General features: G+C 32.1%; 2 protein-coding genes and 1 pseudogene across 2 annotated transcripts; 1 reads left to right on the top strand and 2 right to left on the bottom strand.

Annotated features, from left to right (window-relative positions):
• The first annotated feature begins 8360 nt into the window (after nucleotides 1–8360).
• On the top strand, nucleotides 8361–10183 carry LOC148581988 (uncharacterized; annotated as a pseudogene).
• A 3990-nt stretch (nucleotides 10184–14173) lies between these two features.
• On the bottom strand, nucleotides 14174–14866 carry LOC107624207 (30S ribosomal protein S31). Its single transcript, XM_016326689.3, has one exon. It carries the CDS (start codon nucleotides 14837–14839, stop codon nucleotides 14585–14587), a length of 255 nt encoding a protein of 84 aa, XP_016182175.1. The 5' UTR covers nucleotides 14840–14866; the 3' UTR covers nucleotides 14174–14584.
• Nucleotides 14867–17280: 2414 nt separating this feature from the next.
• Nucleotides 17281–20512, bottom strand: LOC107624056 (chaperone). Its single transcript, XM_021113450.2, has 2 exons — nucleotides 20366–20512; nucleotides 17281–17906 (listed from the first exon to the last, which is right to left on the bottom strand). The coding sequence occupies exons 1-2, from the start codon at nucleotides 20476–20478 to the stop codon at nucleotides 17684–17686; spliced, it is 336 nt and encodes a 111-aa protein (XP_020969109.1). The 5' UTR covers nucleotides 20479–20512; the 3' UTR covers nucleotides 17281–17683.
• Nucleotides 20513–22388: the final 1876 nt, after the last annotated feature.

Here is a 22388-nt window from a genome sequence, read left to right as displayed (position 1 = left end):
AATATAAATAAAAATAATAAATTTTGATGTCCTTTCATTATTTTTTAAATTATTATAATTGGCCTAATGGACACAACACACAAACAAGTGAAAACACCTAAAGTTAGGACCAAAAGACAGTGTTAAAAAACCCTAGCAAAAGAGGCTAAGTTTCTCCCTCTTAATAATGTTACGTATCACAATAATTGGATTTTTTTTTTACTTAAATAGACAAAAAAAGTTAACTAATAAAGCAAATTCCCTTATCCAATATTATTTACACATATGTTTTTATTTAGTATAAAACTATAAATCATAAAAGGTTATTGCAATTTAAAAACATATACATAATCGCATTGGATTAGAACATCTTATTGATTTAAAAGTTTTTCTTAAATTTCATTATTAGGGTACTTGTATTTTTCAAAGACATAAATACTTACTTTTAAAATGATTTTTATTTTAATTTACTAAACCTAGCTAATATAATTTTCGAAAAACCATCATTCAAAAATTGCCTTTATTAGTAAATTACTTTTGAAAAATAATACTAAAATTATTTAATTGTAGTATAAAAAATTTTTTTAATTGTAGTATAAAAAATTTTTAATTTTGGCATCAAAATTTTTAATATATTATTTAAATTTAATTTGACTCGATCAAATAAAAAATTTGTATTCGAAGGTTTTTTTTAATAAATAAAATAAGTGAAGTATTTATAAGGGAGTAAGTACATTGGTTAATTAAATGTGTGCATTAATATAGTCCAACCTAGAGGTCAACAATTTCCAAGAGTGACATAGCTAATTAGGTTGTAGCACTGTACAGTGGGGAGCACTACGTGTACTCTTCTTATAGGCTACTGTGTACAGTACCAGGTGACGCAGAGGCAGACGAGTCCATTGATGGAAAGAGAAAACAATTTCCTCTGCTTACGTGGACACGTGTCGAATTAAGATAGGAGGACTAGGTACAGGGCCATTCTTGGATTTTCACACTGGTGAGTCTACTGTTTTAGCACTGTGCAATCAATGTGAATTCTATTCTATTCTATAATACGAGGCAGCTGAAAAACTGGGTAGATTCGACCCCTGACAACAGGTCCAATATTCATATCAAAAGTATTGCTTTTCAATATATATATATAAGTAAAATAGGATAATTAACGCAAATCAATTATTTTAGTCTCAAAATTATATCAATATTTTAGTTTGATTTTTGTTACATACACGCTTCGAATGATTTTATCTAAATTAAAATAATTGAATTTGATTTATATTTTTTTAATATAAATTGAATCAATTAATGTTAATTTATGTGGCACATGATATATCAAATGAATTAAATTTGATTTAGTGTAAGAGCATTTTCTATTTAATGTAAATCGATACAATTAGATTGAATATTTTTAATAAATCTAATCTAATTGATTCGATTTACTACTTGCACAGATAAATTATAGTTAATTATTTATTTTTTTTATTAATTTTAAAATATAATATCAATAAAAAATATCTCTATTTAAATTTAAATAAAATATAAAAAAATAAAATGAATAAGAATAAAAATTTAAATTGTGTTTTAGTTTAAATTAAAAAATATATATATTTTTACAAACTTATAAATTCAAAACGAAACAATAAACAATTTCAAAAATTATTTTTTGACTTATTAGTATCTAAAAAAAAGTTACAACTTAAATTTTTTTAAATTAAAAATAATAATAATTATATAATATAAAATAATTTACTATATTGATATAATATGTAATTTGAATAATTGATATAATATAAAAAATATTTTACTCAATAAAAAACTAGTTTTATCATGAAATGAAAATTGGGAGACAAATTTGATTATTATTTCTATTTAACTATCAACTTGAAAAATATTTTATATTATTAAATAATTTTAATGTAATATTATGGCAACTCGTAATTTGAAATCTTTTGTTTAAAAAAAAATTATAATTTCAGTTAAATATATTTTGTTTTGGAGCTACAAAATCCACACTATATTTTATTTTAGTAACAACTATTCATCTGAGTGTTTTGCCTGCATGGTTAGTGATTACCCTTTTGAATTTTCGTTGTTATTGGCTTCCAACACAATTTATTAATAATAAATGTAAGAAGTTCTAAATGATACTTTACCACAATTTTTTATTCTTTTTCTTTTACATAATAAGATTATATTGTTTTACTCTAAATTTCTTTTAATTTTAAGTAATTAAATTAGATAAAATTAGGGTTTACTTTATTATTTTTATAAAAAATCATAAACTTAAAAATTATTCCTTGAAAATACCTGAGAGTAGGTGTAAAAATTAATGATGATAACTTAAAAATAAACTTAATATTTAGATACTATGAGAATATACAATACTAAAAAGTATTTATTTATAAATAAAAAATACAATCTAATTATAATAATAAAATTGATTTAATATCAAACTAAATAAATATATAATATACATGCATCATGAGAATTTTTTATTTTTAATATTGGAGTGGTAGTGGTGTTTTTTTAAAATGTGGATTGTTGGGGGTGTTATACTCAAATGTGAAATCGTTTAACTAGAAAAGTAGAAATCAGACCGTCCGATTTATTAAAGGTACAGAAATCGGACCGTCCGATTTCTAGAAGTACACAAATCGGACCGTCCGATTTGTAGAGGTACAGAAATCGGACCGTCCGATTTGTGAGAGGTACACAAATCGGACCGTCCGATTTGTGTTTAAAAAAAATTAAAAAATTTTAGGTACAGAAATCGGACCCTCCGATTTGTGTACTTCCACAGTTTTGAAAAACACAAAAAATTACAATGTTAAAGTATATCACCACTTCTACTTCCATAACCAAAAAAATTAGCCGCATCATGAATGCAGTAATTTGCAAATAAAGTCAAATTTGCCATATTAGAGACTACATCAAATTTTAAACCCAAAAAAAGGCATGTGATTTCAGTAATTATGAACTCATATTCTCTTACTAAATCCTTAGAGTAGTGGTGTTTGAGATTAGGGGTGGCAAGTGGAAAAGTCTGTCCCATCCTGCTCCATTAAAAATCTGTTTTATGGCGGGTTGACCCGTCCCGCTCTATCTAGTGAGACGGTACTAAAATTCCACCCCACCCCACTTAACTGCGGGCTGGCGAGCTAAGTCTACCAAAATTTCTCTTTTTTTTTTATTATTAACTATTAAATAATATATATAATTTCACAATTATTTTAATAAATTTATAGTTTCTAAAGGCATAAACAAATTATAATTTTTATATTTACAAACATTGAAGTTTTTGTAATTATAAATAGAGATAAGTACTGTTTGGTCCCTAAGGTTTATGGTCAAAATCAAATTCGTCCCTAATCTTATTTTAGATTTAAAATCGTCCTTTTGAATAAAATATTTTTTTAAATGACAAAAATACTCCCTTATATTCTTTGTTTGACTGTCCTCTCCCTTTATTCAAGAAAATACCCTCTTATTATCCCAACCTTTCACACTACTCCTCCTTCTCCTCTTCCTCTTTTCTTACTCGGACCATCCTCTGAACCCACTCCTCTTCTTCCTCCTGAGCATCCTTGCCATAATTTCGGTGCTCTTCAAAATGGTGTCGTTGTTGTGTCATTGCATGTGTTGAAAGGGGAAACCACGACAAAGATCTGCCATCAAGGACTCCTCCGCCGTCGTCGAAATTGACGGTTGCCCTCGCCTTGCCACGCCGCACCCTCGCCTCGCCGTGCCGCACCCTCGCCTTGCCTCACCATTGAAGGACATCCTCTCCACCATCGTCGTCCTCCTCTTCGGCGTCGGTCATGGCACCGTCACCATTTACCTTGTCGGCTGTCGACGACCTTCTCTGGCGACAGCAGTGGCGGAGCAAACCGGCGACCTTGCTGTCTCTGCTTCGCTCTGGATCTCGTTTGTCTTTCTCTGTAATTGATTAAGTTTTTCATTCTTTTTTTCAAAAAAATATGAATGCTTTGTTGTTGGATTTGAAGGATTTGATGTAGCATTTAAAACAAAATTTTTTGAAGCGTTGGAGATGGTGGTGAACACTGAGGCTGAGCTTCTCTGTTAGCGTTTGCAGGGACTTCTCTAGTTCTAGATCTCCTTTTTCTTCCTTTTCCAGCAACAATTTCCAAGAGCAACAGCAGCGGCGGTTTCGATGGTGGTGGCCAAGATTTTCAGCTCTCTCCCTCTCGCTCTCTCGCTTCCCTTCTCTTCCCGGCAGTCTCACTCTCTTCTCAATCTCTTTGAAATAAATGAGGTTGTTGATGTTGTTCTTGAATTTGATTGTTATGTTGTTGTTGATGAATTTTTAAATTTAAATGAGGTTGTTGATGTTGTGTTGTTGTTAATGGATTAAAATGAATAGATATGAGAAGAAGAAGAATAGTTGGTGGTAATAAAGGTGGTGGTGGTGGTGGTGGTGGTGGTAAACAGTGGGGTTCGGGTAAGAAAAACATAAGGGTATTGCTGTCCAAAAAAGTTGAAAGGACGATTTTAATACCAAATGAAACGTTGGGAATGATTTTAAATCCAAAATAAGATTAGGGACGAATTTGATTTTGACCCTAAGCCTTAGGGATCAAAACAGTACTTATCCCTTATAAATATCTAATAAACATAATTATAAACTAAGTTTTCATCCAAAACATAATTATAAATATTGTCTCCAAAGCAAAATAAACATAATCCAAAACATAGTTATAAATATTGTCTCTAAAGCAAAATAAAGATAATCCAAAATACTCAATTTTCATCTTCATTCTCTTGTAAGTTGGGTTGAGAGAAGTTAGATTTTGGCAAAAAATTACAAAAATACCTCATTGCCAAAAAAATACTAAGCCCGGCGGTGAAGTCTGCCCCGCCAAAGCCCATCAAAACTCGCAGTTTAAGCAGTGCTGGTTAGGCAGACTTTTGCTATTTAACAGTCCTGATTTTCCAGCTCGACCTGCCTTTTCAAGCGGGTTACGCGGGCCAGCTCGATGGGTTTAGGCCCGTTTGCCACCCCTATCTGAGATTGACTTTGTGCACTAAAATTGTTTTTGAGATTTTAATTGTACTAATTATGTCTTTGAAATTAAAAAAATTACACCATATTAATCTCCAACCCGTTTTTCGTTAACGACGCACTGATGATGTGACTTAATGACGTAGATCTTTGGTGATACGTGTCACCTCATAATTTGGCCACGTATAACGATATAATGACGTTGATGGTTATATCACGTGTCACATTGCTATTTTGCCACGTGTCGCAATATTATTTGCCCACGTGTCATCCACTATGCCATCGTTACATATATGCCAAATTGGCCCTTACTTTGCATCAAATGACTCATTTTAATCTATGAAATTGAATGTCGTGTACCAAATTAGTCTCTTCATCAGTTTTTTTTTCTCATTTTTTTTTATAAATTCAAAATTTTTAATATCTTTGAATACACTAATTTTAATTTTATCTTTTTATAAGTTATTTAAATACAAGTACTTTTATAAAATATTTTTAAAATTTTAGTTTTAATTATACAAATTTTTTTACAATATTTTATTAAAAAAATTATATAAGATATTGATATTGATTTAGTAAAGAGTGTAAATTAAGAGTATAATAATATTTCTTAATATAAATTTTTTAATATTTAACACCTTAATAAATATTTTAAAAATACTTGATAAGGTACTTATTAACTAATATAAATTTATTATTCCCATCTGTTTTAAGAATGTCCGATTCCCCATATAATTGACTTCTCACTAAATTAATAAGATAGATTTATACTATTGATTATAATAATCATGGTTGTCAAACTCGCGAGTTAACTCGTAAACTCGTACGAGTTTACGAGTTTAGGTAGTGGAATCGAGTTGACTCGGACACAAACTCGTTTCTGGGTAGACTCGGGTTGACTCGGCTAGACTCGGGCAGAATCGCTCAAACTCGCGAGTTTACTTGCGAGTCAGCGAGTTTGAATTCGGTGCCCATTTTCACCAAAACGGCGTCGTTTTTGGCAAAAAAAGACCTACAGCTAACCCAGACCCGGTAAGTAACCCTAATTCGAAACCCTCACACTCCAGTGACTCCACCAAGCCCTCACAGCCTCACTGCTCATAGCTCACTCTCTTATTCGTCTCCAACATCGCTGAATCGCCACCGTCTACTGGCACCGTTGTCTGCGCCGCCACGCAGAGGCCGGACGCCGGACGGATCCCTCATCCCTCGCCTGTCGCCTTGCCTCATTCCTCATCCCTCATCCCTCATCCCACGCAGAGTCGCAGAGCCCACCAGGCCACCACCACGCAGGGAAGGTTCCTCGTCGACACCACCCCACCACCACGTAGCGGCCACGCAGAGTCGCAGAGCCCACCACCATGCAGTGAAGGTTCCTCGTCGACACCAGCCCACCACCACGCAGAGTCGCAGAGCCCACCACCTGACCACCACGCAGTAAAGGTTCACCGCCCCTGTTCTGCGGTCGTCGGCCGTCGAACTCCTCCGTGTTCTGCTTCACTGCGTTTGCCTTCCATCCCCTCCCCTCCATGTTCTGCTTTTTTTAACGAGGAGGTCACATTTTGAGTGGAGAATACCAAATCATGCAATAGCTTTATGGTATTTGGGGCTAGCAAGAAACAAGGAAAATCAACTTGGTCATTCAGATAATGTTCTCATTCAAAGAGTCTATGACTTCTTACATTGCCATATGTCTATGGTCAGAGTTTTAAGCCAGCCACATCTGTTTTTTATACCAAAACAAAATAAAACAAAAGCACATTCCAGCATTTACACATAGTTTGGTGATACGTGTCACCTCATAGTTTGGCCACGTATGACGATATAATGACGTTGATGGTTATATCACGTGTCACATTGCTATTTTGCCACGTGTCGTAATATTATTTGTCCACGTGTTATCCACTATGCAATCGTTACATATATGCCAAATTGGCCCCTTACTTTGCATCAAATGACTCATTTTAATCTATGAAATTGAATGTCGTGTACCAAATTAGTCTCTTCATCAGTTTTTTTTCTCATTTTTTTATAAATTCAAAATTTTTAATATCTTTGAATACACTAATTTTAATTTTATCTTTTTATAAGTTATTTAAATACAAGTACTTTTATAAAATATTTTTAAAATTTTAGTTTTAATTATACAAATTTTTTTACAATATTTTATTAAAAAAATTATATAAGATATTGATATTGATTTAGTAAAGAGTGTAAATTAAGAGTATAATAATATTTTTTAATATAAATTTTTTAATATTTAACACCTTAATAAATATTTTAAAAATACTTGATAAGGCACTTATTAACTAATATAAATTTATTATTTCCATCTGTTTTAAGAATGTCCGATTCCCCATATAATTGACTTCTCACTAAATTAATAAGATGAATTTATACTATTGATTATAATAATCATGGTTGTCAAACTCGCGAGTTAACTCGTAAACTCGTACGAGTTTACGAGTTTAGGTAGTGGAATCGAGTTGACTCGGACACAAACTCGTTTCTGGGTAGACTCGGGTTGACTCGGCTAGACTCGGACAATCGCTCAAACTCGCGAATTTGCTGGCGAGTCAGCGAGTTTGAATTCGGTGCCCATTTTCGCTAAAACGGCGTCGTTTTTGGCAAAAAAAAACCTACAGCTAACCCAGACCCGGTAAGTAACCCTAATTCGAAACCCTCACACTCCAGTGACTCCACTAAGCCCTCACAGCCTCACTGCTCACAGCTCACTCTCTTATTCGTCTCCAACGTCGCTGAATCGCCACCGTCTATTGGCACCGTTGTCTGCGCCGCCACGCAGAGGCCGGACGTCGGATGGATCCCTCATCCCTTGCATGTCGCCTCGCCTCATTCGTCATCCCTCATCCCTCATCCCACGCAGAGTCGCAGAGCCCACCAGGCCACCACCACGCAGGGAAGGTTCCTCGTCGACACCACCCCACCACCACGTAGCGGCCACGCAGAGTCGCAGAGCCCACCACCATGCAGTGAAGGTTCCTCGTCGACACCAGCACACCACCACGCAGTAAAGGTTCACCGCCCCTGTTCTGCGGTCGTCGGCCGTTGCACTCCTCCGTGTTCTGCTTCACTGCGTTTGCCTCCCCTCCCCTTGTTCGTCGCCCTTCAATGTGATCAACAATGTGCCATATTTTTCTATACAAGTACTATTCCTTTCAATGTTATTAAGAATCCCGAGTTTTTAAAGTTTTGTGAGATGGTTGGGAGATATGGAATTGGCTACAAACCCCCTTGTTACCATGAGTTAAGAGAAACCTAATTAAAGAAAGCAGTGACCAATGTTGATAAAATGCTTACCGAGTTTAAGGCAGAGTGGAAGAGAACTAGTTGTTCAATCATGTCGGATGGATGGACTGATAAAAAAAGGCGTAGTATTTGTAATTTCTTGATGAACAATCCTAAAAGAACAGTTTTTCTTTATTCATTGGACACTTCTGTTATATCAAAAACAACGAATAAAGTTGTCAAAATGCTAGAAGATGCTGTAGAATTTATTGGCGAAGAGAATGTAGTCCAAATTGTTACAGATAATGCTGCTAATTATAAGGCTGCTAGAGAAAGAATGATGGAGACTAGAAAAAGTTTGTACTGAACACCATGTGCTGCACACTGCATAGATTTGATATTGGAGGATTTTGAAAAGAAGCTAAAGGTGCATGAAACAACCATAAAATAGGGAAGAAAAATCACCACTTTTATCTACTCCCGGAGTATGCTCATTAGCATGTTGAGGAATTTTACAAAGGGAAAGGACTTGGTTCGGCCAGGTGCCACAAGATTTGCCACTGCCTATTTGACTCTCACTTGTCTTCATGATAATAAAGGACCGTTGATGACTATATTTACTTCTGCTGATTGGAAGACAACTAAGGTTGCATCAACGTCTGAAGGAATAAGAGTCCAAGGAAGAATATTGTCATATGCCTCAAGGCTGCTGCTTCTCTCATTACAGTCCTTCGCTTGGTTGATTCAGATGAAAAATCAGCCATGGGTTTCATCTTTAAAGACATGAGAAAAGTCAAAGAAACAATCAAGACTAACTTCGGTTGTGTTAAAAAGAGGTAATCTTGAGTCTTGACTAATTGCAAGCTTTAATATTTGATTATCAATGTATCATGTTACCATGTTTTCTAATTATATTCAGTTATTTATTTAATTTTCTTATTTTTATTCATTTGCATTGTTATTTTTAGTTATGAACCTATATGGGAAATTATTTGGGAAGATGGTAAAGCCAACTGCATAGACCATTGCATGCAGCTACGTATTATCTTAATCCTCATTATTACTATGAACCAAATTTCATGGTTGATGATGCTGACATTAAGATTGGTCCATATAGTTGTTTGAAAAAACTGGTTCCTAACCAGGAAGAAAGGAAAAAGGTTGGTCTACAGCTTCCTGACTTTCATTATGCTAGAGGCCTTTTTGGTAATGAAACTGCAAAGAGTAGTAGGAAGACTATGCTACCTGCTGAGTGGTGAGACTTCTATGGAGATAGTTGTCCAGAACTAAAGAAGTTTGCTATCCGAGTTCTAAGCTTAACTTGTAGTTCATCTGGTTGTGAGCGTAATTGGAGTGCATTTGAAATGGTGATTCCTTAATCCTTAGAACTATTCATTATTTATTTTTATTTTAATTTTTGTATATTTATTAACTATTGACACTATATGTTTGTGGGTTCATACAAAGAGAAGAAATCGGTTACATCAAAAGAAAATGAATGATTTAGTGTATGTGATGTATAATTTGAAGTTAAAGGGCAAGCAAATTAGAAAAACTCCATAACTTGAATTTGATGCAGTGCATTCTGATGATGAGTGAATAACTGAGGATGTTAATGAAAATATTGCTGAAAGTGTTGAGCATTCTCACTTGCCAACGAATAACAATACTAATGATGATCCAAATAGTAATGAATTTGCTATTCCAGGTATGAATAGTAATGAATTCAACATGGGTGAGGGAGGTGAGAATGAGTTTATTGGGGATCCACAACAAAATTTAATAGAGGAAGAAGATGAACATGTGAATGATGATGATGATTTTGTTGGCCGTGTTGAACCTGAGCCTGAAAGAAATGATGTTTCTGATGAAGATGGTGAAGATGATTATGTTGATGCCATGAAAGATGAAGATATTGGAGGATTTGAGTTTTAGAGTTTATTAGAACATTTAATTGTTGCTTTGTTATTTTCTTTTGTGTTTTGGTTGTGTCTTATGAAGCTTTGATTGTGTGACTGTGTGTTTTATGTTGAACTAGATACATACTTGTGAAGGATTTAAATGTGTGATCCAGAGTACTTGTTGTAACTTGTAATTGTAGTATTATGTTAATTTATTATGTGTTTTGATGTTGAAATTGTTAAGTTTAAATGTCTATATCTGAATAAATATATATATTATACATGATATATATATTTTTTTATAAAAAATGTATAACAGGTAAATTCGTACGAATCTACGAGTCGAGTCTAGGTCAGCTCCACGATTTTACCTAGACTCGCGAGTTTGACAACCTTGATAATAATTCATTTTATCTATAATTTAGTTAGGCGGTATTTTCATATATTACACTATTAATTAATATATGCACTTATTGTAATAATGACTTGAACAGTATTAAAACAGATACAAATAAACATAAGGGGCAATAATAAAATTTTGAATTTAGCTAACATGTGCTCTAATGATACAAGTTAAAATTATATAAAAAGTTTATTATAAAAAATTGTATAATAAAAAATATAATTAAAATTAGTGTATAAAAAAATATTGAAAATTTTAAATTTACAAAAAAAAAATCAAAAAAACTGATAAAGGGACTAATTTGGTGCACGATATTCAATTTCAAAGACTAAAATGAGTCATTTGATATAGAGTAAGGGACCAATTTGATGCATATATAATAATGACATAGTGAATGACACGTGACAAATTAGCATTGTGATACGCAGCATAACTATTCACGTCAGCATACTACGTGTTGCTGACCGACACGTCATCATACCGTTACACGTGACCAAATCATGAAGTGCTACGTTTAACCAAAGGTCCACGTCATCAAATGACGTCAGCGTGTCGTTAACAAAAAAATAAGTTAGAGACTAATATAGTACAATTTTTTCAATTTCAAATATATAATTAATACAATTAAAATCTCAAAACGATTAGTAACAAAAAAAAATCTCAAAACGATTTTAAGTGTACACGTGAATCTCAAAAATTATTCTAAAAATTTAGTCCATATTCTCTATGTGCCTAAACATTCCCAAATTTTGAAATGCATGACTTACCCTATAAATCTATACGCATGAAACTGACAAATTAATTGTGCATTTCCGCCCAAAGAAACGTGATTCATCTTCCAAACTGTGCATTCTTATTTATAGGCGTATGCGTGTTTGTGTGTGTGATATAAACCTCTTAAGATTAAGAACAACCAATTTTAGGTTAATTCTGAGGAGCGATTCTTATCCCAGACACATTGGACATATACTGTTCTAGTTTCTTCTTTTGCAATTATGGCACTATTATAGGGAATAGCTAATGACTCATTCCCTATCGATCTAGGGGGTAAAGGAACAGTAAACATTCACAAAAGTCACTTCCTTATTAGGTTCATAGCATAGTCTTCAATTTAACCAACTGACAACCCAGACCAAATTTGAGACAACTGGTTGGTTCTAAATTATTTTGGATTCCAGTGACACTAAAGTCTTGCATATTAGCATCAAGGATTCTTTCCTTGTTTTTTACAATTAACAATCATCTAAATATAAGTCTCCCTAATCATGCTACCAACAACTTTACTATTTCTCTTAAAATCATAGGCCAGCTTTTAGGGATGTTCGCGGTGCGGTTTGGTTCGGTTTTAAGGAAAAAAGTTATTCAATACGAACGCTTAATTTATGTGCGGTGCGGTTTGGATTGGATAAAATTTTTTTGGAAATCCAACCGATCCAATCCGATTACAAGCGGCTTAGATCGGTTTGGATTTGTGGTTTTTAAATAAAAAAAATTAAATACATATAACAAGTCTCAACATCAAATTTTAAATAATCAACAATGACATAATAAGTCTTAACAATATCTTAAAAAACTAACGATAACATAACAATAGAAATAAAATTATAGGTTAGTTAAAATAAATAAATAAATAACATTTTCAACATAAAATATTTATTAAATAATAATAATACATGAAAAATAGAAAAATGTATAACAAATTGAACATGCTATAAGTATAATTGTAAATATAATAATAAAATAATAATATTATAGCACATTGTGCGGTTTGGATTGGATTAGATCGGTTATGAAAAGTAAATCCGAAATCCGACCCAATCCAGCGGTTTGCAAAAAAGAGAATCCAATCAAATCCGAATTAGTGCGGTTTTAATCGATTTTCAATTTAGATCGAATTGAATGAACGGTTTAATTTGGATCGATTTGAATTTGAACACCCTACCAGCTTTCACTCTTTTTCATTATGCTTATTACTAGTGTTTCTTGTAATTATTATTTTGAATTAATTTCATATTTTATTCTTTTATTAATTTAAAAATTTTATAACAAAAACTATGAAATTTACAAATCAATCAATATTCAATATCAATTTCAATTCCAATTCCTCTCCAACAATGGTGTACTTTTACCATTTTTTTATTTTTTAAAAAACTGAAGTTAAAATCATCCAATATGTCAAAATCCGAAACTCTTATTTTTTCAATTATGAAACTTATACCAATTAGGCAATTACACATTCAAAAATTCATGAAAATCAGAATTTAGATCTCCAAAACTTTTTTTTAATAGTCCTCTAACATTCCTCATGAAATAACAAGGATTTAATGTCCCAACTAAAGTTCTGAAAACTGAACCGGTCATCAAACTGTTCAAGTTACTGATTTATTGGTCCAACCGATTCAACTGTAATTCAACTAAAAAAATCGTTTTATAATAAAATAATAAATAAATTTAAAATATCTTCCAAATTTAAAGCGCTACATGAAATGTCATCGATGAAAATCTTATAATTTTATCAAAATACAATCGTAAAAAGTTAAATAACAATAGGAAATATTCAAATATGAAATATCAACATGAAAATGTCATCAATCATCAAAATATGCAAAAACTTGCTGCAAATTTATAGACAATTAACGTAGTTATACTTCTATTAAAAATGATTGGATTGAATCAGAGTGCACAAATTAAAGACAGAGAATATTGTTTCAATGTAGCTGAATCAAAAAGTAAAACAAAAAATAATAGTGTTGCACAACAAACACACAATAGAGCTTGAAACAAAAAAAAAATCCAACACAGGAGGAGAGGCAGCGAGTTGGCGGAGATCGAGAGAAGGTCCAGTGCAACCACACAATGAAACAGATTTTTTTTTTTTTAAATAACAGAACAATCAAAACATGAATCATACAATCACCAATTGCAAATTTTTTCTTCGTAAAAACAGAACAATGAAAAAATAAAGCATATAATAATTCATACAATCCCCAATTGGAAGAGAATAATGAAAACATTCAGCATATAATGACCGAGGCAGAAACCAGTTTGAACAGAGCATATTGGAAGAGAAAAAATGGAAGATAGTCACAATCTAAGCAAATGCTACTTGATTGGCAGAAAACGTTACTATGAACAAATGCTTCTTGATTGATATTATCATCCATAACTGAAATTAACTGTTACAATCTAAGCACAAGATTAAGAAACTAACTCCTATGAGAATTAAGAAACCGGTAATTCAATTCCAAAGATTTGTTAACGGAAATAACATATTGATAGCAAAATTGCTAATCAAATACCAAAATGACATTCATTTTTGTTTTCAATAATGATTAATTACAAAACTTCTTTTATAATTTTGCAAAGGAATCGCCACAAAACCCCACATAGAATGAAATCAAATTGTAATTAAAAAGGGAACACGGATAGTAAGAGAGATATAATGCTTCTCCTACAGAAACCATAACTTAATTCCAGCAAATTCACTAAGCCAGTATCAATTTATCACAAGAATCAGTATCAATTTATCATCAAGAAGTAAACCAGTAACAGAGTTAATCAACCAAAGAGTCCAAGAACAAGCACTGACTGATTACCTTCGGCGAGGGCAGTGAGCAGAGATTTGAGGGAGAGCGACAGACGACATATTATAAGATATCATAGCTCAAAACATACACAAAATTAACTAATTGTTTCTTTACTAAATCATTCTGAACACATTAAAAACTAAATTAACCAAATCACATTTTTTTATGAACTGATTAAAAAAAAAAAAGTAAGCAAGAAAAATTAACTAATCTTTGGTACCCTTCGAACGAGCAGAGTATGAAGGAGAGGGAGCAACAATGTGACGCGGAGAAGCTAGCAGCAGCGAACGACGAAGCTGGACCTGGCGACGCGGCGGACGAAGGAAATGTGCTTCTCATACCCGAACCTCCCTCACACGGATATGAGGCTAATCTAGTAATTTACTTATTGTTACCCCAAAGCAGGAAGAACATAATTCAAAACCCTAGAAAGTAGATGCAGCAGTCAAATGAGCTTGAAAGGGAGAGGCCAAGGAGTGGACCTGGGGACTTCGACTTTGTCCTTGATGCGTTCTATCATCTTCTCCTTCTTCGGCCTAGCGTTACCGTACGATCCCTTGAATCTCTTCCCCTTCTTCGTCTTCTTGTCACCTCGCCCGCACACCGTAGGTAAAGCTACTCCTCCAGACGCCGTCGAGGACGCCATCAACCACCTTGCAGTGGCTGCTATGCCGCACCGCTGCATCGCACTGCTCGCCATACAGATACAGATACCTTCCACTGAGGATGCGGAAAGCTCATGGTAGAAACTAGAAAGACCTTCTGCACGATATTATGGGCCAGGCCCAATCACCATAGCTTGGGCTGTCTCTCACGGCCCTAAACCCAAAACTTTTATTTTCTTATATCAGAAATTTTTTTCTTTAGCATTTGAAACTCTTATTTCTTCATATCTAAAATTTGGCTGCTATAATAATAAAAAATATCAAAGTAAAATGCTTCAAGAAAGAAGAGAAAGAACATAGACAAAAACATAAAAGAAAAAAAAATAGAAAATTGAATCATTTATTGTGAGTTCTTGATAACATTTTGACTATAAAAAATTTACAATAATTAATATTCATATATTCTATCAGATATTCTAATATTATTTATATTAATAAGTATAGTCAATAACAAATTGTATCGCCAAGAAGCAATAGCTCAAATGACATAATCTTCTCATACTCAATTAAGAAGTTGCGGATTCGAGTCTCCATATCTTCGGTAAAAAAAAAATATAACAAATTGTATCAAGCGAAACCAGCTTTAACTTACTGGTAGAATAACGTCATAGTAAACCGTAAGTATATATATATATATATATATATATATATATATATATATATATATATATATATATAATAGCTAGCACAATAGAAATGAAGGACTTTCAAGTGAATAAACTTTATAAGTGCTATGAATATGAATTTTAAATTTTAAAGATTATGTAACTAATGAAAATATTATGTTCTTCTTTAAAGATTGTTTATGTATTTGTTGGCTACCAAATTTTTCTCCTGTTTACAATTATTAATGTGTTCTTCAATACAAGACTATTGTTATTGTTCATCCTATGACTAGTAGTGAACAATGTTCCATGTGCACCTTACTTCTAGTTAACAAGACAATGATAATTATTTAATCTTCTATCCATAGCAAAACACTTAATCTTATTACTTATGGATTTCATAATGCACAGATTGCCTTACTAAAAACACAATTACACAACTTAAAAAAAAAGGTAATGCCTAATTTAGTTTTTGGAATTCGTCAAAATTGTCTCGGACTTTGAAAATAACCAAATTGGCTTATAAATTTATAAACTATGATTTTCTATTCATCATTAATTCAACTCCCGTTAACATAATATTAATCTGAAACAATGATATAGTGCCAACGTGACATTTTTAATGATAAAGTAATGTGGTCAATGAAATAGTAACGTGACATTTTCAGTGCCTCGGACAAAATTTGAGCTGAGTATTCAACGAGACGTCTTACGTCTTTTTAGTCTTTTAGGATTTTGTTTTTATTTTTCTTTTTTGTTTGGTTGTTTTTCTTTTTCAGTCACAAAAAAAATTAACTAAGTATATGATTTTTTATTTCAATAGAGTACTTTAGGCAATAAGTTTAGATGCGAGAAAGAAACAATGTTTCTTCTATTGTTAGATTGTTCTCTTGATAAGATTGATGAATGTGAGTTGGAAGGTATGAATACGCTAAACAAATTGCTGCTATAAATTAAAGCATAGCCAAACGAGGAAGTATTTGCTTGTGTGGTCTTAGATCTTTATCATTAGCTAGATTTAAATTGGAATTAAGTCATTAACCAAATTAAGTTATTCACTAAGTTAATCTAATTAAGAGACTCACTGATGTCAGTGAATCAAGAAAATTAGAGAACACTCGATATTACAAACATGAAACATTGGATGAAATTAATCTTAACATTTATATCATTCATTACATTCTCATCTTTTTATTTGTTTTTTTAGATTTTAGATTTTATTTATTTATTCATTCTATTCTTTGAATGCTCAAATAATGAATTTTTTTTAAAGCAAATTTTCTACCTGATTAATAATCTTCGAAGAAAAGATAATTATTTTACTATTTTTTTTATTACTTGTGAGTTGTGATCGGTGCACTTGTCCTAACTGAGATTTTATAATTCGGTAACAAAAATAATAAAGGAGAACTTATTGGCTATTTTGGCCTAAACATTTTAATGAATTATTTTTGAAAAGATAATTCCACGTTTATATGATGCCGATGTTGACTTTGTTGGCCATAACACTTCTTTTTCCAGCCTTTTGTCCTTTAAAAATAAATAGTCATTCACTGGGTGGAATCAATTATATTGATTAGGAAAGAGCATCTATCATCATAAACCAAATTTATTCTAAATGCTAGGAGTCACCTCAATAGAATCTTCACATCTATTAACTTTGTTTTAAAGTGGCATCCATCTAGCTTTTCTCTTTTTTTTTTTTTTTAAATAGTATTCCTAAATCCGATAGATCAAAGACTAATTTACCACAAATCTAAACTTCATTTAAAGATTTGTTATTGACCAATAAATTATTACATACACAAGACGAAATTCAAATCTTTGACACTTGTTTAAGCGAACAAGTGAATTGACCACATGACTCTAGCTTTATTCTTGTAAGAATATCATTTTCAATTTGACATGTGGCCCAATGACAGAACAAATTCATCAATAAAATGGTGTGTTCCCTAAAAAGCAAGAAAGTAAAAAGGATAGACTATTGCAATGCTTGGACTACTATGGAAGGAAAAAAGGTTCCAACCTTATAAGTCAAGGACAATAATGGAATCAAAATATTACAAACCAATACAATAGAGACAACAAATACAGCTAATCCTGATTAACAAGCAGCATCTTGATCATGCATCTGTTCTTGCAACAAGGTATAAAGGATAAAACTGCTGTTACATATCACCATCTGTGAGGTTTTCTTGCCACAATTTTATAGGGCAAGGATGCAAGCTCGCCGGTGCCGGTCAGTGGTCCAGGAGATAAATAAAATCACATAGATTATTGTTTAGAACATTCAGGACATGAAAAGTAACCTCTGGCTTGACATTTTACACAAGATATCTGCTTGACCTTTGATTGATAACCAAGATTTTCATACAAGTCATCCATGAGGTTACTACCGAGTCTTAGAATTCCGCCTTCTTTGACTGAGCCAGTTCCTTTACATCTAGAACAAGCTAATCTCCTCAGATTGCCACATCGCCTGCACATCCCCAGTGCACTGCAATCAAGGGAATATATGTTAAAACTTGAAAGAACAATTGAAAAATTTTAACAAATAGAAGTCTCAGTAAGTGTTTGTTTACAATGTCATTTGCATTATAGTTTCACATAATCTACGTTGTTATATTTATCTTAATATCATTAATTCTTGTGCTGCAGGTGCCAAAGTGTGAGTACCATTAAAAATCTGTCACCATAATTCACTTGAAACATTAGTGCACGAGAAAAATTCAAGGGTCTGAAAGATTCAACACCACGACATTGAATCAGATTATAGAAACGGCCAAAAGGCAATGGAAAATTGATGCCATATAAAGACTCCCACAATTAGAAAGCAGCAACAATGACTTCAAACACTCTTGGGAGTGTGAAAAACTTCAAGACTGACTCAAAGTCAATCTTTGCATGATCCAATAACACTATGTGAAGATGTTATAAAGCAGACCTACAATGGACCCAAAGAATACTAGATTCTGGGATGATTTAGGACTATTTAATTTTTAATATGGTATGAGAGTAAAGTTTATATATATATATATATATATATATATATATATATATATATATATATATATATATATATATATATATATATATTATTGGACCATCCTCACTTAATACACAAGTCCAAGTCAACGCTCCAAGTCCTCCTTATCTACTTCTGAGCATGAGGGGTGTATCAAGTCTCATATTGGAGTGGGCTAATCACATTTGGCAGAGGTAATACCAAGATTTCCTTTCAAGACTTGTAGCAACCATTGGTATTGGGATGGAGAGGGAATTGGCCCATTTTTGTCGGACTCTCCTTCACCATCGGTTTGTACCATTGTTGTGACAAGAGTTGGTAGCTCCAAAGTTTATGGAGGCAGTGGTGGTGTTGCTGCGTTCGGAGGGCCAGGGAATCTAGGGTGCAAGACTTTGTGGATGCGCCACATCCTCCGCCATAGTTCCCAACTTAAGAAGTGTTTTCAAATAATAAAATAATTACCTTAATTTAAAGTATTATAGTCAACATAAAATACACCTTATGAATATACTGCCCAAGTGAAATTGTTAAAGATAGAACTTATATACCTGAAATCTTTAGCAAAATCATGGGAAACATGTTCATAATTATCATAATTGACTTGTATTGTTCCTGTTCGTGGTTGACTTGGGACACTCATGCATGTAACTCTTGTTGGCCGTGAAATTTTGTTTGTTATGCATAAATTTGTCTCATTCATAATTTCATAGGAAAATTTTCAAGCAAGCATTTGAAACAAGAAAGTTGAACAACAAATGCAAATGTGATCATGAAAGCCTCCAAATAGGCACAGAAATGAAAAAACACAGTGTCTGCCTATTACATAGCTTGGTTAATCAATTTCCTTGATGATTGGTATGATACATTGAATAATCCTTTACAAAGGAGAAAGTGAATAAGTAGGTTTTGAGCTTTTTATGGCTTCTTTCATGTTTTGATGATAGAGTGTAGCTAACAGATACTCTTGCGACACTCATTCGCAGAACCCTATAAGAAAAGCCAGGCTACTTCAAATACTAAGAAATAGTAAGATAGGTATCATGTAACAAGTTTGAATTGTTGGAAAGTATGCTAAGAGCCCCAAAAAATGGTTAAGAACACTGAGAGGAAAATGATAAATTTAATTTCACCATTGAGGGAAACTGTTATGATACAAGTCTATCACTACATGATCATATATAAGAGTGTAATAACTACTAACTAATTAACGAGTCATCAAACTCACTCAACTAGTACACATGCAAGATTAGCTTATTGTTACACACCCCACAATAGCAGAGATGTTCCAGGGCAGCATGGAGGAGCCACCCCTTTTCAATACACATATAATTATAAATTGACATCTTACTATAATTATAAATTGTGTGTTCTGTTCTGTCTAACTTATCAAACAAAATGTAAAATGTCAATGTACTCTATGTACTCTTGTGTCTATGTCTCTATTAATAAATTGAGACAGCAACCAAACACAGCCTAGGGGTTAGTGAGACAAGAATGAGAAAAATAAAATGAAAAATAAAGCATACTTGGAAGTAGGAAAAGAATTGAGTGGGAATTTGTGGCGAGATTGGCCTCTATAAAACCAATTGATCATTTCTTGTAATTGTTTACAAGCATACATTCTTTACTCAATACATTTTTCCACCGATTTGGGAACTATCTCACCGATATTCCCTCAACTGTGATTTTTGCATTCTTCACCTATCTCTATATGCTATTTCTCTACTGCCACTTCCTATACTATTTAATCTATTTCTGTTCTTTCTTCCTCTTACACTTGTACAACTACTAACACAGAATAAATAGAAATTGAAGTTGAAAGAGCAAATTAGAATTAAGTGCATAAGGTTTCAAGGGCATCAAAATACAGTTCAATTCTTTCCCACAATTTCTTGGACACAAGAAAAAACAGAAGAGAAGAGTAAGTTAACCTGCGCTGAGAAGAAGAGAAGAAAGCATCGATTTTGGGGGCAGCAATGGTGGCACAAAGGAGAAGCGTGCCAACTCCCAAACCTGCAACTTCGCTTGCTGTGATGTTATCCATTTTTTCTATCTTCTCTTGTTATCAACCTTCTCAAAAGGGGTCCAACCAGAACCGGTTTCTCTCAAAATATTTTAATATCTTGGTTCAAGGCCTCTTGGGCCTAGGCCCATTATGGACATTACTTCCCTTCCCTTTAAAACAAGCATAAAAACTCAACTATAAAACACGGACCACCAAATAAAATCAATGCAAAATTACATTTTTGTTTTGTTTTATTTTTTGTTTATTTTATTAGACGTATGTTAAAATATATAAAAAGAGTATTTGAGTTATAAAAAATAATAAAATATATTATGTTAATTTTTTATCTTTATTTATAATCTAATATATAAATATTTTGTTAGTATAATTCAGTGTTAATATAGTTGAATGTCAGTCAAATCAGTTGATATATTTTGTTATATAATTGAAAATCTTACTTGCATTTTTTTTTTGTTATTTTGATTTTTGTGTTATAATCTAATATATATAATTACTATCAATAAAAATAACTAAATCATCACTTATTTTTATAAATATCCTACAAAATTTAAGTATTTTTTAATTCCAATTCACTAAAATCTACTTAAATTCCTGCTAATTTAAGTAAGAGTTTTTTGTGGTACTCTACTTGTTTTAAGTACATGGCAAAATAATATTTAGAATAAAAAAAATTAAATAGACAAATTAAAACGTGTCACTAAACTTATTGCAATATTATAGTTAGTGGTAAGTTTCCTGACGAGACATTGAACTTGTCTTGTCTCTCACTAGTTAATTGAGATGATTACCAGTTTGGGTTTTTAATTTTTAAATTGATTAGTTTGATCCTTTTCAGTTTTATAATCCTCAATCAAGTTAATTACTCAATCAAGTTAATTTCATTTCATGTTGTTAGTAGTTGCTGACATGGACTTTTAATTACTACATGTCATACTCTAAAAATAGAAAAAACTACCCATTCTCTTAAACTTATTTTCAAATAGAATCAGAGACTTCGGCTGAGTTTGGTAAAGCTTTTGCTTTTTAAAAGTAGCTTATGAAAGCTGTCTTTTAAAAGATAGCTTTTTAAAAGCTGCAGCACTTGCGTTTGGTAAAATCAAATTAAAAATGGCTTTTAATAAGTACAAGCACCACAATTATGTTTGGTAAAACAGCTTTTAAAAGTTGAAAAAATTATAATAAACATGTTTATAACAAAAAATAAATTTGTTTCAAATTTTTTAAAAATTTATATAATATTTTAAAATAAAATAATGTTAAAATAAAAAATTCATAATAAACATAAATATAATAAATAAATTCTTTTATTTTTTAACTTTAAAATTTTATATAAGTATCATAAAAATTTATTTTATCCTAAATATCATCACTAAAAATAAAAAATAAAAAATATATGAAGATTAGGTTGAAAAATAAAAAATATATGAAGATTGTGTTAGAATTTGTGAAGGTTAGGATGAGAAGTTAGAAATATATGAGGATTTCAATGGCAATATAATAGCGAGAAATATGTGCGGAAAAATGAAAAAAATTTGGTAAGCATAAGCCAGCTTTGAAAAGCTCCCTCTTAGGTGCTTTCAAAAGCACCCCAAACTTTTAAAAGCCGTAAGCACAAGCACTTGGACTTTTTAATTTACCAAACGCAAAATGACGTGCTTGTGCTTTTAAAAAGCACAAGCACCTCTTGAAAAAGCTTTACCAAACTCAGCCTTCGTCTAGTCTTCCTCTTCCCATCAATTACGTACTCGTTTGTTTTCTTTGCCATCTGAGCATTTCTTTTTAACTACAGTAATTTAGCTACACTAGAGTAACAATATATATATTAAAAAAAAAAAAGTAGAGATAGATTGAGTAATATATATATAAAATACCAAAATCAAACAGACAAATTGAAAAGAGAAATTAGCGAATAAATATTTAAATTGGTC

Source organism: Arachis ipaensis, chromosome B10, assembly GCF_059453495.1.
Source record: "Arachis ipaensis isolate K30076 ecotype BB chromosome B10, ASM5945349v1, whole genome shotgun sequence".
NCBI classification, from domain to species: domain Eukaryota; kingdom Viridiplantae; phylum Streptophyta; class Magnoliopsida; order Fabales; family Fabaceae; genus Arachis; species Arachis ipaensis.
This window is presented reverse-complemented; position numbering and strand designations above follow the sequence as displayed.

Bases quoted from the DNA above. Each gene is read 5' to 3' on its own strand.
- LOC107624056 (XM_021113450.2), bottom strand. From the start codon at position 20,478: ATGGATAACATCACAGCAAGCGAAGTTGCAGGTTTGGGAGTTGGCACG. The intron at 17,907-20,365 runs GTTAACTTACTC...CCTTGATTGCAG, and splicing joins TTCTCTTCTTCTCAGCGCAG to TGCACTGGGGATGTGCAGGC.
- LOC107624207 (XM_016326689.3), bottom strand. From the start codon at position 14,839: ATGGCGAGCAGTGCGATGCAGCGGTGCGGCATAGCAGCCACTGCAAGG.